The sequence below is a fragment of the Panthera pardus genome, unplaced genomic scaffold, assembly GCF_024362965.1.
Source record: "Panthera pardus isolate Hobbes unplaced genomic scaffold, ASM2436296v1 HiC_scaffold_13, whole genome shotgun sequence".
Taxonomy (NCBI): Eukaryota; Metazoa; Chordata; class Mammalia; order Carnivora; family Felidae; genus Panthera; species Panthera pardus.
Genome location: NW_026526688.1, coordinates 117072822 through 117091125, shown reverse-complemented (window position 1 = coordinate 117091125; position 18304 = coordinate 117072822). Strand labels below are relative to the sequence as shown.

Here is an 18304-nt window from a genome sequence, read left to right as displayed (position 1 = left end):
GCCCCGGGAAGATAAGAGTACAGTTCCGGACCAGAGGGGTTGAAGGAATTTGAGGAGACATCCAACAGAGACCCCAGACGACAGACCTGGGCTTCTTTTGTAGATTTGGGTGTCATCACCAGAGGGATGAGAATTGAAACTAAGGGGCCTGAGATTCAGAGAGTTTAGGCCCTCCAAAATATTAAGTTACAGGAAAGAGCTTTCATAAATGTAAACACGTACACAGGACTAGTAAGAGGACACAGGTTGGCTAAAGAAAGGTTCCGCCAGCAACTTGCAAAAAGATAATATGGTGTGAAAATGAGAATAATATCTATACAAATCTATTAACTTACTAAATTTAAAAATTCTACATTAACCCATAGAAAAAAAGCTAATAAAATGGTTGGGTTCCTTTGGAACCCAGAAATTAGTATAGTCAAAACTCACTGCTTCTAAATTTCTGCTATGAAATTAAACAAAATCTTCTTTTCATACCAATAAATATCCCAAATAATTCAAAAATTTCAGTTTATTTACATATTGTATATCTCAAAAGAAGTTGGGAAAAAAAATGAAGTTTTAACAGGAAGTCAGTGAATTCTCATAGCTCTGCTGGTCTCTAGCATCTGGGGAGAGGGAGTCGTGGAGTCCTTGGAGATTGGAATCTTGATGACAGAACTTCAAATGTTCCAGTCACTTGCCAAGGAAGTGCCATACTTGCTCTGTGTCTGAAATGGTGGAAGGGGGTGTCAGGGAAGGGGTAAACAGCAAGGGAGAGAGGGAGAGATGGAGGGAAGAGAAATTTCAGTTACACCTTGAGGAAGTATTTAGGCAGATAAAAACAATCATGAGCTTGCTATGACACACTTCCCTATTTAAAGTTACTCCGCTTTAAATCCCAAGTTCTCTCATTTGGCTCAAGCCTTATATAAAACTGGGCTAAACACTCCGGAGCCTTTCCATTTTATTTCCTACATTTTTCTGGATCATTTTAGTCTCTACTGAATAACACAGAAGTTAGTGCCCTAGCGTCAGCATGAAAGGTCTAGGGAAAAAACCCTGTATGGTAAAATTTGACTGCTTGTCAAATATCCAAAAAATGGAACAGTATTGCAGAGAAACAATCTGTTAGTTTCCCATATAAGGAATATAGCTTGCTTTCCCATGAAATGTCTATGGATTTGTTCTTTTCTAAACACCGTAGAACTTGACAGAGTAAACAGTTCTCATTTTTCCTCCAACTTTGCAAGCTGAATGCTCTTCTAATGTTTTGTATTAAAACAAAGGGCCAAAAATTTTGCAAAGTTTCAAAGACAAATGATATGTGTCTATGCTTGTATTTTGAAATTTTTACTACAGAACATTTTTACTTGTTTCTCAAAACAGCTTCAAATAATGGCAACAAAAAATAAAGTTATTTTCCATCCTACGATAAACTGTGATTTTAAGATATTTATTTAAAATGAATGATTCATTAAAGTGACAAGATAATTTAAAAAATCTTCCAAATTCAGATTACCTGGAGTCTCATTAAATTTATCAGAATTACCTGAAAATTTTCAGTACTTCACCAAAAGTCGCTAACATAATCAAACTACTGTCTAGCCTAAAAGCAGTAAATGTGCTCCTTCTCATTTTTTGAAATTACAAAATAAATGATTTCATTTGAAAATTTTAGTGACTATTTAAAAAGTTATTTTACTTGGTTTATATAACTTTCATTAATCTATTGTGCTTTTTTGTCTGGTTTCCACCACTATAAACACATCTAGCTCAAGAACCAAAATATACCATACCTTCTTCATTACTTTCCTTATTCGGTGACGAGGACACCTGAAAGATAAAGACAGAGATGAATCCCTGTTATGAATATTTAGATGTGGAAACTACACCCAGAACATTTGTTTTGTTTTGTATTTTTATGGAACTAGACAACAAAGTTTACAAGCAACGGTTCTCTAACCTGAAAAAAGGAAGTACTTCTCTTTGCCTTTAATTATCACTGCTTCTTCTTTTGGATAAACAAACCACAGACTCAGAGTCAAACAGAAAAAGCATGCTTGAAAATATTTCTCTCATTAACCCATGGGAACTACTGAGAATGTGAAGAGAAGAGAGAGAGGTTTCCTTTCAGTTGTTTCTTTGGCCGAGGACTAGGGGACACAAACCCAACACACACATTCATGGATACGTGAGGCACACACACACACATTGTGGAATTCATTTAGCTGTCTTCCAGAGCATTTAAATTAATTTTTCTGTTCATTTCCATGACTGGGCCAAGATTTTTAGAACAGATGCAGTATAATCTGTGATAGACAAGTTTGAAAGAAAAGCTTTTCTGAGATACCAGATTTTTTTCATAATTAAGAACAATACATTTTTTAGTTTTTTTTTTTTTCTTTCATCTTGTTTTATTGAGAGATTCCCTCATCCACACAGAGGAATGCACAAAGCCCAAGGATAAACATCTATGCAGTCACCACCCAAGTCGAGAAATGGAATAGGCCAGGCCCTTCCCCAGTCATAACCTCTTTTCCCCTAGGGATAATCACTACCCAAATTTTGTAACACATTTCAGATTTCAAATTTAACAATCAACTTCTAATTCTAGTTCTCTGAATTTGCTCATCCTAAGTAGGAAAGATCTGCCTCTAACACTTGAGGTCTGGGGCAAAGGTACAAATGGAAGACCACATACCACACATGGTAATACTTAAAAGTTATAAATCAAGCTAACAAAATGATAAATTGAACTTAAAGTATGTTCCATTCTATTATCTTGATAAATATACTTTTGTGATGACTTGGAAGCCTTGCTTGGCATTCTAGACACCTCAGAGACTGCCTGAACATAGCCGAGTAAGGAAGAGAGGCACAGGGCCCTCAGCCCACCCCACTTCTCTTCTTTCCTCAGGCTCCAGTCTGTATTGAGGGCCTCATTTGTGCAAGGGCAGAAACTCCAGGCCACAAACCTACACACTCCCTTCCTCCAAACAGCCACCCACTGGCCCCTGCAGAAATGATGCAAGCAAATGATTCACACAGGAATGAGCACAGAGCTGGGGAAATGCCCACAGAGGCTGTAGTAACAGGCTTGTAGCAACCTGGGCAAAGAATTCCAGGGTCTTGAGTAGCTAGAGGGTGGTATGGAACGGGCCGCTTGGCTCCTGGTGAATGCACAACTATGGTCCCCTGGTTTTGTGGGGAGGGATGTAACTGGATGAAGGCCAAAGCAGGACCCTCTACAAAGCAGAATGCAAAGTAGGGCTCTCCTTGCTTAGGTATAAGGGTACTATTAAGATCAAGTCAGTAAGGAAGAAAAACTTAAATTTCAGCAATATTAAAATAGTCCCTGTAATGATTAATGTGTTACCTTGGAGGGTGTTTTTAGCTGAGATTAACATTTAAATTGGTAAACTCTCAGTGAAGCAGACTGCCCTCTGTAATGTGGGTGGGCCTCAACTAATCAGTTGAAGTTATGAAAAGAACAAAAAGACCAGCCTACCAAGCAAGAGGAAATTTTCCAGCGAACTGCCTTTGGACTTCCCCTGCATCACTGGCTCCCCTCTTGTCTCCAGCTTGCTGGCCTACTCAGATTTTGGACTTGTTAAGCCTCCATACTCACTTTTTACATATATCTACATATCCTATTGTTTCTTTGGAGAACCTTAATATATTCTCCTGAATCATAAATGGTTTCAAGTTATTTTTCCCTCTACTCTTTACGAAAAAGGCCAATCAAATATGCTTTATTTTCGGTCACAGAAAAATCAGGTAACAATGTAAATAAATAAAGAAGACCTCTGTATAATGTCATGTAAAACCTCCTTGAGATTTCCAAGTACTTCAAAAAAACAAAAATTCTATTCACCTTCCTAGCACAGAGAAAATGCTTAATCATGGTTGGTTTTGAGGATGATAGAACTTATGTAAAAATTGGGTATGAAAGCACCACCACAGTAATAAAAATTATACTGAGAGTAGGCCCTTGGGATTTGATGGCTCTGTTGTACTACACAGATTATAAAACAGAGTAACCTGTTTATTTCTTGGAAATTGGTATGGTCAATCAACAGTGCAGGACATCTATCACAAAGTTTGTTGGAAAGTTAGCTGTTTAGATTTCCTGTTTAGAATGGGCAGCTGTTTCTTGCTGGAGCTGCCAAACATTTCAGGGGAAGAAAACGTATGGTATACATACGTACATCAGAGACATGGAGAGTTTGGTTCCAAACCACTGCAATAAAGCAAATACTGCAATGAAGTGAGTCAAATGAATTTTTTGATTTCCTACTACGTAAGAAAGTATGTTTGCACTATAGTCTATTAAAATACAGTGTGCAATAGCATATCTAAAATAACAATGTACATACCTTAATTTAAAAATTACTGAGAAAAAATGCTAACTATCACCTAGGCTTTCAGCGAGTCAGTCTTTTTGTTGGTGGAAGGACCTGCCCTCACGTTACTGGCTGCTGACTGATCATGGTGGTGGTTGCCACAGGTTTGGGTGGCTGTAGCAATTTTTAAAACTAAGACAACAACGAAGTTTGCCACATTGATTGACTCCTCCGTTCATGAACAAGTTCTCTGTAGCATGTGATGCTGTTTGATAGCATATTACCTACAGTAGAACTTCTTTCAAAACAGGAGTCAGTATTCTCAAACCCTGCCCCTGGCTTTATCAACTGAATATATGTAATATTCTAAATCCTTTATTGTCATTTCAACCATCTTTAAAGCATCTTCAGCAGGAACAGATTCCATTCCAAGAAAACACTTTCTTGGCTCATCCATAAAAAGCAACTCATCCATTCAACTTTTATCATGAGATTGTAGCAATTCAGTCACATCTTCAAACTCCACTTATAATTCTAGCTCTCTTGCTATTTCTACCACATCTGTAGTTACTTCCTCCACTGAAGTCTGGAGCCCTCAAAGTCATCCATGAGGGTTGGAATCGACTTCTTCCAAATTATGACTTCTTCCTATGAATCATAATGTATTTAATGATGTCTAGAATGGTGAATCCTTTCCAGGTTTTCAATTTACTTTGCCCAGATCCGTCAGAGGAACCACTTATCTATGGCAGCTACAGCCTTACGAAATTTTTTTTTTAAGTTTTATTTTTATTTTGAGAGAGAGACAGCCTGAGTGGAGGAGGGGCAGAAAGACAGAATCCCAAGCAGGTCCCGGGCTGCCAGTGCAGAGCCAGATGTGGGGCTCAAACTCATGAAACTGTGAAATCATGACCCAAGCCGAAACCAAGAGTCGGACACTTAACTGACTGAGCCACCCAGGTCCCGTGAAATGTATTTCTTGAATGTTAAGACTTGAAAGTCGAAATTACTCCTTTGATCCATGCACTGCAGAGTGCATGTTGTGTCAGCAGACACAAAAACAACATGAATCTCACTGTATAGCTCTGTTGGCACTCTTGGGGGACCAGGTGCATTGTCAATGAGTGATAATATTTTGAAAAGTCTTTTTCTAAACAGTAGGTCTCAACAGTGGGCTAAAATATTCAGCAAACCATATTGTACACAGACGTGCTGTCATTCAGGCTTTGTTGTCCCATTTACAGAACACAGACAGAGTAGATTTAGCCTAATTCTTAAGGGCCGAAGGATGTGGGGGATGGCAATAAAGTCACCAGCTCCATTAGCCTATTCTTTGAAACTCTGAAAGCCAGGCACTGACTTCTCTTCTTTGGCTCTGACAGTTTTAGATGGCAGCACCTTCCAAAAGAAGGCTGTTTAATCCACACTGAAAATCCGTTGTTTAATGTAGCCACTCTCATATTTTAGCTAGACTTTCTGGGTAACATGTTGCAGCTGCCTTTACCTTTAACTTCTGTGTTATGGAGAGGCTTCTTTCCTAAAACCTCATGAAGCCACCCCCGCTAGCTTCCAACTTTTTTTCTGCAGCTTCCTCAGCTCTGAATTTACAAAATTCAGAAAAGTTAGGGCCTTGCCCTGGATCACGCTTTAGCTTAAGGGAATGTTGTGGCTGGTTTGATCTTCTATCCAGACCCCTCAAACTTTCTGTTTCATCAATAAGGCTGTTTTGCTTTATCATTTGGTTGTTCACGGGAGTAGCCTTCAAGAACTTTTCCTTTGTGCTCGCAATTAGGGTAATTTTATGAAGCAAGAGGCCTACCTTTCGGCCTGTCTTGGCTTTCAACATGTGCATTCTCCGTGAAGCTTTATCGTTTTTAACTTCTGATTTAAAATGGAAGATGTGCGACTCTTCCTTTCACTGGAACACCTGGAGGCCACTGTAGGGTTATTAATTGGCCTAATTTCAATATTGTGTTTCAGGCAATAGAAAAGCCTCTCTATGGGCCAGATGGGAACAGCCAGACAGTGGAACAGTCAGAACGCAGATAACATTTATCCATTAAGTTCACCATTTCATATGAGTGTGGTTTGTGGCACCCCAAAACAATTACAAGAGTAATATCAGAGTTCACTAATCACAGATCACCATAACAAATGTAATAATAAAAAAGTCTGAAATATTGTGAGAATTACCAAAATATGACACAAAGTGAGCAAATGCTTTTAGAAAAATGGCACCAATACACTTGCTCAACACAGTTACCACAAACCTCAATATGAGTACGATGTAGTATCTGTGAAGCACAATAAAGTGAACTGCAATAAAAGGAGGTATGCCTGTACAAAATAGAACACTTGGGCAACTCCTCATTAGCCTCAGGAAAGAAATGGACAAACTACTCTAGCAGAAACATCATCCCATTTTATTTTAAAAATAATTTCTGGAATGTTCTTATAACTTCATTCTTTTTAAAAGATCATTTCTACTTTTAAGTAATCTCCACACCCAACATGGGGCTCGAAATCACAAACCCAAGATCAAGAGCTGCATGCTCTACCAACTGAGCCAGCCAGGTGCCCTCTTATTTCTTCATTCTTAAAATATATTTCTTGGTCCGTAAAAATATTCAGTATGCACAAAGCTTTGTATAAAAGAAAACAATCATCACAAGTCTAGAACTCAGAGATAAGAACTATTATAGTTTCAAGGTCATTTTTTTAACCTTTTTCCATGTTAACTCATGCCAAAAGAGAGATGGATATTTAAATTTGAAAACAACAAGGGGTGCATGATACACAGCCACTACTATTTCATTCTTCACCTAGTCAATGGCCTCCTGATTCATAAACATGACAACAAACTACACCTTCTTACAGGAAGTGGAGTAACTAAGAGAAGCACCTAAAACTGACCCAATCCCAATTCTGTCAGGTGTCCCCATCACTACATCTTCATGGTTAGAAACATACAAAGGATTTTCAGTTACTTACTGGAAAAATGTGGGCACCCTCTAATAATCCAATACAAATTCTCCACAAAAGAGTATTATTTTATATTCTTATTTCAAAATACTATCTTCTCCCCTTTTCCCACTCCAAAAATACTTCCTCATGAATATTAGTATATTTGATTTCTTTCAAACTAATCTACAGTTTGCATTACCAAAGTATGTCTTTTTCTTTGACCCATCAAAGAAAGCTTACTCTAGCCTCTATCCCTATTCATGCATAAACTATATTTTGAGTTGATACGAACCATTAATAAAACTGCTCTGTACTTAGTGTTTCTCCTTCTAAAAAGCCCACTAGGTCCCTACGAGCATCTTTCACTCCAGGTTACATTTGTTCAAACTGACTAACACGATACACTAATTGAAACAATATAAAATTGTGCTTTTACTATATGAGTTGATATTCTTTCACTTTATTATTATAAGGGTTCAAAATTAAAGGGAAAAAAAGTTCCCGGTTTTTCATTCAGGTATAACAGGGTTTTTGGTTGAATTATATTTCCAAAGTTCATAGGGCAGTTGCTCTACATTAATTTTACTTTTATATTCCTTTTCTGATTTTTGCTTTAGAAATCCAGCAAAATATGACCAATTCTTAGTTATCCAGAGACAAAATGTAGAAGTATTTTAAGTCGTGTAAGTTTAATCTACTGCCTCTCCCTTTCAATAATGTATGCAATTGGCTAGAATCTAAGAAAATGGTTGATTTTATTTTAATTTCTCTTGTCCAGGAGCACCTAGGTGGCTCAGTCAGTTGAGCATCCAACCTTGGGATCATGACCTGGGCCGGAATCAAGAGTTGAACACTCAACTGACTGAGCCATCCAAGTGCCCCACTTTTATTTTTTAGAGAGAATATATTTTTAAGTAAAGTAGAAAAATCCCCCTTTTCCTTCTCCTTCCAAGTACTACTCATTGTGCATCCATGAACCATCACCACTGCCATCTCTAAGCTTTGTGTGCTCCAGCTTTACCTGAGACTGCTTTTAGGGGAAACCTGGCCATGTGAAAGCAAAAACAAACACTGCAGCTGCTAAGACTTCTCTGAGAGGCACTCTCTCATCCCAGTTCCAGAAGTTTCTAGTGCCTTCCATCACTCCTATGAGCTAAAGATTCACAGTCTCATGAGATTGGGCCCCTGCAACTGAGCAGGAGTGTGCTTATTCTCCTTGCCCTGAATCCTAGATTCTAAGAATTTTAATCCCCATGGCTACCAGGGTGTAGAGGATCTGAGGCAGGTCTAGGAATTTCTTTAACAAAGAGTGTGGTTCTTTGTCGCCCTACATGTACGGAGTTTGTGTGTGCCACCTCACAAAGTTCTTTTTTTATTCCCCCAGTAAAATGACTAATTTCACCAAATATTTAAAAACCTTACAAATTACCCAATTCAGACATTCCCCAATCCATTTCCTCAGAGAGCAGATTACAAGGAAAGTGCTTAAATAAAAGCATGTGGGAGAATTCTGGGTAAAAATTCCCAGATGGGAAAAGTAGTTAAGTATTAGAATAAGTTGTTATATTGTGGAAACTAATTTCTTCTCTTTCCCTCTCCTCTTCTTCCTGTTTAAGTCTCTGAATATAAGACTAATTCTCACTGAATAATTTATATTAGTCACAATGACTTAACAATACCCAACAATGGAATGGGCTATCCCATGAGGGAGTATAACACTGGAAATACTCAAGAGGCTGGAATAGAAGGGATTTTTCTCTATGTGGTCAATTTAACTCAACAACATTAATGCCAAGTAACAGTAAAATCAACGTTTATTGAATACTGTCTGTTTCACATTTTACCTGGATTATCTCATTCAGTTCTCTACACTAACTCTTGTAAGAAAGATATTATTATTAGCTCCATTTTATAAATAAAGAAACCAGGCATAAACAAGTTAAATAATTTGCTTTAAGTTACAAGTGACAGACCTGGGATTTGGACCTAGACAGCCTGACTCCAGAACAAACCTTTTTTTTTTTTTCCTGTTAAAAATTTCCTTGGACTAACTCTGACATGAAACAAACTGTGCATACTATATTTATAGCATGTAGTTCTGACACATGTACACACTCATAAAGTCATTATCACAATCAAGATAATAAATATATTCACCATCATCCCCAATTTCTTCCTGTCCCTGTAAGAGAAATTGTAAAATCTTTCCTTCCTGGCTCTCTCCCAAACTCTCCAACCAATGATGTTTTGTGTCATCATACATTAGCATTTACATTTCCTAAAATTGTATATAAATGGTATGATATAATATATATATGTATGTCTGCCTTTTTTCACTCAACATTTTTTTTGAAACTCAGCCATGTTATAGCACAGATCAAATATTCATTTCTTTTTATTGCTGAGCAGTATTCCCATGCTTAACATACACTCTGAATATACCACAATTCATCCATCCATTCATCTGTTGATCGACATTTGGGCTGTTTCCAGTTTTTGTCTATTACAAATAAAGCTGATATAAACATTTGTGTATAAGTGTTTTTGTATGGACATATACTTCCATTTCTCTTGGGTAAATATCTAAAAGTGGAATGGCTAGATCATATGGTAGGTAGATATTTAACTTCTCAAGAAAATGCCAAACTGTTTTCCACAGTGGTTGTACCATTTTTCATTCCAACCAGCAGACTATGGAAGTACCTCCACATTCATGTCAACAACTGGGATGGCCAATCTCTTAAATTTTTAGCTATTCTAAAAAGTGTGCATAAGCATGTCACTGTGGTTTTTAATTTGCATTTTCTTAATGATTAGTCAAGTTAAGCATCATCTCATGTGTTTTCAGTATGTCTTCTTTGGTAAAGTGACCATTTGCACATTTCCTTTGGAGGTGAGGGGATGGTATATTTTCTTATTAATGAATTGTGAGAGTTCTTTATTCTAATACAAGTCCCTTTATCAGGTATATGATTTTCAAATATTTTCTTATACTATGTGGCTTCTTTTCATTCTCTTAAGAGTATTTTTTACAGAACAGAAAACTTTAATTTTGGTGAAATCTAATTTACCATTTTAAAAAATAGGTTATGCTTTTAGTGCCATATCTAAAAAACTTTGCCTAACTACCCAAGATCAAAATAGGTTTATAGTTTTAGGTTTTAAATTTTGGTCTAGGATACATTTTAGACAATTATCATATAAAGTGCAAGGTATGGACTGAAGTGAGGTTTCTTTGGTACCCTATGGAATAACCAACTGTTCAAGTCCTACTTATTTAAAAGATTATCATTTTGAAAATCAGTTGTGCACATACATGTAGGTCTATTTCTGTATTTAATTCCATTCATTTCTTTGTCTAGTTTTACCCCATTACTCAGCTCTCTTGATTATTGTAGTTTTATAAAATATCTTGAAAAAAGGAAATTACTATTCCAACTTTCTTCTTCATAAGGTTGTTTATTCAAGGTCTCTGGTATTTATATATATATGAGTTTATTAATTTGTAAAAAAAAGTGTATTAGAATTTGATGTTGCACTGAATTTATAGATCAAAATTTGAGGAGAACTGACACAACAATGTTGCATCTTCCAACCTATATCTTTCCATTTATTTAGTTCTCCGATTTCTGTTGGCAATGCTTTATAGGTCACAGGTTCTTCACATATTTTTTCCAGTGTTTTCCCTAAGTGTTTCATATTTTTGATGCCATTATAAACAATGTATTTATTTTGTTTCCAATTGTGTATTGCCAGCATATACAAATATAATAGTTTGTTGTATAGTGATCTTGTATCCTGTAACAAACTTGCTAAAGTCACTTATTCTAGTAGCTTTCAGGTAGATTTTATTGAACATTCTACAGAGACATTCACCTCATCTTCCTTTACAAGTTGGATGCCTCTTCCTTCTTTTTAATGCACTGGCTAGAACCTATAATGCTGAATAAAAGTAGTGGGAGCTAACTAGGCCAAGCATTATGCTTATGGAAAGGTTTCTTAAGTACCCATTTAATTTGTTTATGCCTATTTCTTCTTCAGGGAATTTTGGTAGTCAGTGTATTTTGAGGAATCTGTCCATTTCATCAAAGTTGTCAAATTTACTGGTGTAAAGTTTTTCACAGTATTTTCCTTTTATTCTCCTAATGACTGTCACAATCAGCAGTGGTGTCACTTGTCTCATTCCTGACAATGAAGACTTGTCTTCTCTCTTTTCTTTCCTGATCATTCTGGCCAAAGATGTATCAATTTTACTGATCATTTAAAAAAAAATAGCTTTTAGTTTTATTAATTTTTTCTATTGTTTTCCTAGGCATACAAATTTTTAAAGCTATGAATACCTCAAACATGCAAAAAATGAAGACATAACACATATCTACTCCTTACACTTTTAAAATAGTAACATTATTTCAGAAACTTTACAACTGAAGTCTTTTTCTCCGTACTCATCAGAAATAAAGATATTTATTTTCCTTCTCAGAAGTAACTTCTAACCACCATGCTAACACTGGTGTTTACTATTCTTATTTATGTTTCTAAAATGTGAAGACCATATCTGTCCGTATTCATTAAAAACATACGGTACTGCCTTGGGTGTTTTGCATACTATGAACTATGTATGCCTTGCTGCAAAAGCTTTTCTGCCCAACACCGCACTTTTAGGTTTTATCCATGTAGTCACATGGTTCTAATTTACCTATTTCACCTATGGCATGGTATTGCACCACAGAAATAAACTATAGTTTATTTACCCAGCTTTTATCCATAGACATTTATTCAGTTTCCAATTTTCCCACATCTGATCATATTAGTGTCTCTAAAGAATGTGTACACAGAAGGGTAATTTCTGATGGTGGATTATAAGTATCTTCAACTTCACTTACAATGACTTAATTGCTCTTCAAAGTGGCTGTACCAATTTATATTCCCATCAAACATATCAACAAGTATGAGAGGTCTCCTTTCCTCACTTGCTTAAAAACACTTGGAAAATAAGACTTCTAAACGTTTGCAAACCTGATAACCATGAAATTGTATGTGTCTTAGCGTCATCTCATTGATTATTGGTGAGATACAGCAAATTTTTACAGGTTTACTGGCCATTTAAGAATCCTCTTTTGTGACCTGTCCATTAATATTGTTTGCCCATTTTTATCTGACTAGGTTATCTTTTTCTTGTTGATCTGAACAAGTTGTTAAATCTTTTGTCATTTATATGCAAAGATCTTCTCCCAATCAATGGCTTATGTTTTAACTTATTTTATGGTCTCTTATAACTGTTTACAGGGTTTTTTTTTTTTTAACTTCATTTAAATTTATCAATCCCTTCCACGTTATTGCTGGCCCTTTATTATTCCATATAAATTTCAGTATCATCCTGTCAAATTCAATTAAAAACCCAATTAGGATTCTGATTGAAAATAAACTGACTTCATTAACTAATATGGGAGAAATTGCCATTTTCATAATTAACTATTCTTTATAACTGTTATAAGTATATTCGTTTTCTAGTTTTTAACTCGTTACATATACCTTTCTATTTGCACTTTTCCATTGAATCTTGATTTAATATCGATAATTTATATCTTCAACAAAACTGTCAATTCATCTGTTTAGAAAGGTATTGCCAAAAGCATCTGATAGTATTCCCATCTGATTATTTAAATATCTCCTATGTCCATAATTCTGTCTGTAATTCTTGATATATTTATTTGTGCTTCTCTTTCATTATTCTTCCTATAATAGTTTTGTTTATATTATTATTCTTTTAAAAATGTTTATTTTTGAGAGAGTGCAAGCAAGGGAGGGGCTGAGGTGGGGGGGCAGAGGATCTGAAGCAGGCTCCTCGCCAACAGCAGTGAGCCAATGTGGGGCTTGAACTCATGAACCATGAAATCATGACATGAGCCAAAGTCAGATGCTCAACCAACTGAGCCACCCAGGTGCCCCTATATTATTATTCTTAAAGAAAGAAACCCGGCTTTTAACTGATCCTTGCCATTATCTGTTTTCTTTCATTAAATATTTGCTCTACTCTGTAATTTCCTTTCTTATAATATTAAAAGATAAGAAAAAGAACAGAGTAACTATTGAGTTCAATGTTTAGTCTCTCAATTTTCTTCATTTCTGCTATATCATTTTACTGATCTCAAAAACTATTTTTGCTGCATTGCACAAGCTTTGACATATACTGACCCATTTGTCATTCAACTTTAAGTATTTTATAATTTCTTATAATTCATTTCTTTGAGGCATGACTTATTCAGAAGTGGTTTTAGTTTCCAAACATATGGATTTGGATTTCTTTTCTTTTAATATTTTCATAGCTGATTGGTAACTTTACTGTAGACAGAGAATGTTGTCATTTTTTGCAACTTGCTTTGTGGGCTAATACTCAATTTTTAAAAGTGTCCACATGTACTATATATATGGACTGAGTAATAACATATGTCTGTTAGGTTAAGCTTGTAAACTTTGTTTCAATCTTCTCAACATATTTTCAAAAAATATTTACATAAAGGATCCTAAAAACAGTATCTTAAATCCCAGTAGTCAAATAAGCTGTCATTAATAGCAACTAATATTAGATATGAAAGACAAATTACATCATGTATGCATATACATATACAAACACACATCTGTTCCCTATAAATGTTCTGCACTTTGCTCCTGGAAACGAAACGAAGCCCCAATTGCTAGTCACATGGTCCTCAAGAATTGGGAAGGAATCTGGGGCGCCTGGGTGGCGCAGTCGGTTAAGCGTCCGACTTCAGCCAGGTCACGATCTCGCAGTCCGTGAGTTCGAGCCCCGCGTCAGGCTCTGGGCTGATGGCTCGGAGCCTGGAGCCTGTTTCCGATTCTGTGTCTCCCTCTCTCTCTGCCCCTCCCCCGTTCATGCTGTCTCTCTCTGTCCCAAAAATAAATAAAAAACGTTGAAAAAAAAAAAAAAAAAAAGAATTGGGAAGGAATCCCATATTTTTTGGCTGTAAAGTCACATAAATGTTAAAAAACGCTTGACACAATATTCCAAAACACACAACTGGATGGTCTTGTGGTTGAACTGTGACAGGACGTTAGTCCTGTTGTCAGAGACCCACGTTGTGGCCTGGACACCCAGTAAGAGGGCAGTGCTCTCTGCCTCTGAAGATCCCCAGTGCAATGAGATCTGCACAACATCCTCATTCTGACACAGCTTGGCCTTTCATGATTGTAATACATTCAAACATCTATATTCATAAACAACATCCCATAATTCTTCCGATCGTTTCTATTCTCATCTTCCTCAGAGCCACTACCCTTAAGATCTCTGCCCTAAGCATGGCAAACGACTGCTGTAGATATTTTCCAAGTTGTTTTTCAAATGCTTCCACATAATACTCATCAGGTTGTTGGCTTTTATTTTTTCTTGGTAATAATGACAATATTTTTTCTAACTGATCTGTACATATTGTCAAGTGACTACTTAATGGTCATTTTTTTTTTTTTTTCCTTTTTCGGTCTCAACGCTACTACATTAAATTGTGCTCAATACATATTCACAAGTATATACTTCCTGCAACAGTTCTGTTAATCACTCAAAACTTTAATCCATTTTTTTTCTTTTTTGTATTTTAAAACTATCCATTCACCAAAGCAGTTAATTTATCCTAAAATATCACCTAATCAACTGATCCTGAATATTCTATCAACATAGATCTTGTTGATTAAACTTGTTAGAATGAGTTCATTCATTCTGAGCCCACCAATAAACTCTGGAGTTACAATTTGATTCCACACAATTCCAGGACTGCTGTGGTCAGGATATGATGAAGTTTGATGGGTAACTTGAACATCTTAATTTTTTTGAGCAACCAAAGAAAAACTTGGTTTGACATCAGTGCAATGTTCAGTATATAGCAAAATAGAGAGATCTTGGAATATATACCGTAATAATTATGATTCAAACATCTCAGTGTGGTTCTGAAGAGATGAAATGCCAAGTCAAAATGCTTTGACTACAAAGAATTTCATTATTACAAATTAATAAAATCTTCACAAGAAAGTACTATCTAATCTCCTGAATCACTAGATGCTGCTAATAGAGCAATTCTTTGACTTCCACATTTAAAAAAAAAATTTTTTAATGTTTACTTATTTTTGACAGAGAGAGAGAGAGAGAGAGAGAGACAGAGCATGAGCGGGGGAGGGGCAGAGAGAAATGAAGACACAGAATCCGAAGCAGGATCCAGGCTCTGAGCTGTCAGCACAGAGCCCGATGCGGGGCCTGAACTCATAGACCGCGAGATCATGACCTGAGCCGAAGTTGGACACTCAACCAACTGAGCCACCCAGGCGCCCCCTGACTTCCATGTTTTTAATGGTGAAATCCCATATATGATACGCTCCATTAGAGGTAGTGAAGAGAGACTGATTTCTTGCATTTTGATTGTCTACTGTGGTGATCTCAGTGAAAAATCAGTATAGCACTCTCTTTCTTCATTATTATGAAGCACAACAAATTTACCAGACCATGTAATTAAAGCTGGATGTTAATGTTTCTGAATTCTAATCTTGTTCCTCACACCTATCTAGATCACATCCATATCCTCCGATTTTTTTTCCCAAAAGGATTGTTTTCCTACTAATATAGGAAACAATTAAAAAACAGGATGTAAGATAGAAACTTTAATCTTGCAGCTAATTTTAAGATAAGAATCTGTTATATCTATTATTTATAAATCCCAAACTAAAATGCAATTGACTTTGTTTTAATGTTCATTTATTTATTTTGAGAGAGAGTGTGCACTTGAGTGTGAGCAGGACAGAGGCAAAGAGCAAGGGAGAGACAGAATCCCAAGCAGGCTCCTAATTGACCTCAGTTGGTCAAGACCTGAGCCCAAATCAAGTCAGATGCTTCCGACTGAGCCACCCAGGTGCCCTAAAATCTGAGATGAGTGAGGGAGACTCCATGGACAAAGATAAAAAGTTTCTTGTTTTCCTTTATTTTTCTCATTAAAGAAGTATACTGATGAGAACTAAGTTCAGAATGCAATCTGCTTATATACAAAATTGAAAACTTGGAGAAAATAAATTGATATTGTGTCCTGCATTACTACAATGGCTTCCCTCATCTTCCCTTCCCTCACTCCAGTCTATTCTCACCCATGCAGCCCAAGTGATCTTGTCAAAATCTAAGTCAGATCCTATTATCCCTCTGCTTAAAACTAGCTAGTGGTTCCGTATGTGATTCAGAATAAGAAACAAATTTCTTAAGATACTCTTTACAGACTATTTTACAAGGTCTTTCATAATAATTTACCACCACTTTCACCCCCAGAAGTAAACATTTCTGATCTCACCTCCTATCTCCCCTGAACTCACTCTATTCCACTAGTCACTGTGGTTCCTTGAGTAGTTCTTAAACATATCAGGCATCCTCTTGTCTCATGACCTTTGGGCCTATGGACTGTGATGCTCTTCCATCGGATGGTAACTCGGCACATTCTCTTACCTTCTACAAATCTTGACTCATGTCTGGCTTCTCCTAGTGAGGCTGTCCCTGTCTCTTTTTAATAACTCCAACTCCAATCTGCTCCTGGAACTTCATCCCCTCTGACCTGCTCATTTCATAATAGCATTTACTACATTCAGACACACTACAGTTGATCCTTGAACAATTAGGAGTTTGAACTGCGCAAGTCCACTTACACATAGATTTTTTTTTCAATAAATTCAGTACAATACTGTAAATGCATATGTATTTTCATTATGATTTTCTTAGTAATATTTTCTTTTCTCTGGCTTACTTTATTCTAAGAATACGGTATACAATTCATATAACATACAAAACGTGTTAACAGACTAATCATGTTATCAGTAAGGCTTCTGGTCAAAAGTAGGCTCTTAGTAGCTAACTTTTTGGGGAGTCAAAAGTTATACATGAATTCTCAAGTATGCAGGGGGGTCAGCACTCCCAATACTCCCATACTGTTCAGGATCATTGTTCAGGATCAATACACAAGTATTTTACTTGTGCATTTATCTATTATCCATTTCCTCAACTAGAATATTAGCTACACAAGGGCAGACATTTTCACATCTTTTCTTTAATGCTGAATCCCCAGTGCCTAGGATCTCACTGCACATAGCAGGTACTAATTAAATAGCTGATGAATTAGTGGGGAAAAAAATTCAAAGCAACCACAGTAGATAAACGTTTTTTGATGTTCCTGAAGTAAAGATCTAAATTCTCTAGTTTCTAGCTCATAAGTAGTTTAAGATTACAAAAAGAAAAGCTTAGTTTATAAACCACTCCTGAACACACTTTATACAGCAATATTACTTAATTATCTGAATATGAATTTTCTTATTTAGTGGTCTCTAAATCAAGCCGTTATTTTCCTAATAAATTCAGTTGCCTCCAGGCAGCCTTATCAATGAGACAGACATGTAAAAATCCAAGATATCACCTTAGCTAGAAGGAAAGCTTGTAAGACGGCCTAACTAAATGGAAATAAAGGAAAAACAGTCTTGTTTCATCTTTCTTGAGACAAAATGCACCTGTACCCACAGCCAGTTGCAATTTAGACACTAGATGGTGGGTAACTCAAGGGAACAGAATGGTACAAGGAGAGCAAATACATATAAGCAATAAATTGGTGATATTAAGAAGAGTAGCATCATTGTAAATTGGTTAAGTGGTTAATGTACTTTAGAAAACAATTTAAAAACTAAGCTGAAAGATTTTCAGGTTTTTTATTTAAATTCCCTGGATTAAAAAAGATGGATTCTAATGTTATTTTTTAATTTTATATTTCCCAAAAGACTTGATACACTTCATTGCTAGAGTTTTCAGAACTTCTGCTAGACTTCCCCATGACATTTGTAAGATTAAAGGATGCTTTGCCCCTTACCAGTTCAACTATTGATCTCGCTTCCTCTTGAGTACAATGGAAAGGGCTGTCGCATATCTGCACGTTTGTGCTGGTGAGGAAAAGACAATGTTATTATCAATCAGGATAAAAAATGAGCAATTA

General features: G+C 36.2%; 1 protein-coding gene across 2 annotated transcripts in view; it reads right to left on the bottom strand.

The window, feature by feature from the left end:
• Window positions 1-493: 493 nt before the first annotated feature.
• The window catches only part of PPA2 (inorganic pyrophosphatase 2), an 88097-nt gene continuing 70286 nt past the window's right edge, over window positions 494-18304 (bottom strand). For both annotated transcript variants that reach the window (XM_019416411.2, XM_019416401.2), the window contains 3 exons: window positions 18182-18251; window positions 1779-1815; window positions 494-710 (listed from right to left, as the gene is read on the bottom strand). In XM_019416411.2, the coding sequence (XP_019271956.1) occupies window positions 676-710; window positions 1779-1815; window positions 18182-18251 (142 nt within the window). In that variant the 3' untranslated portion in view covers window positions 494-675. The remainder of the gene's footprint in view (window positions 711-1778; window positions 1816-18181; window positions 18252-18304) is intronic.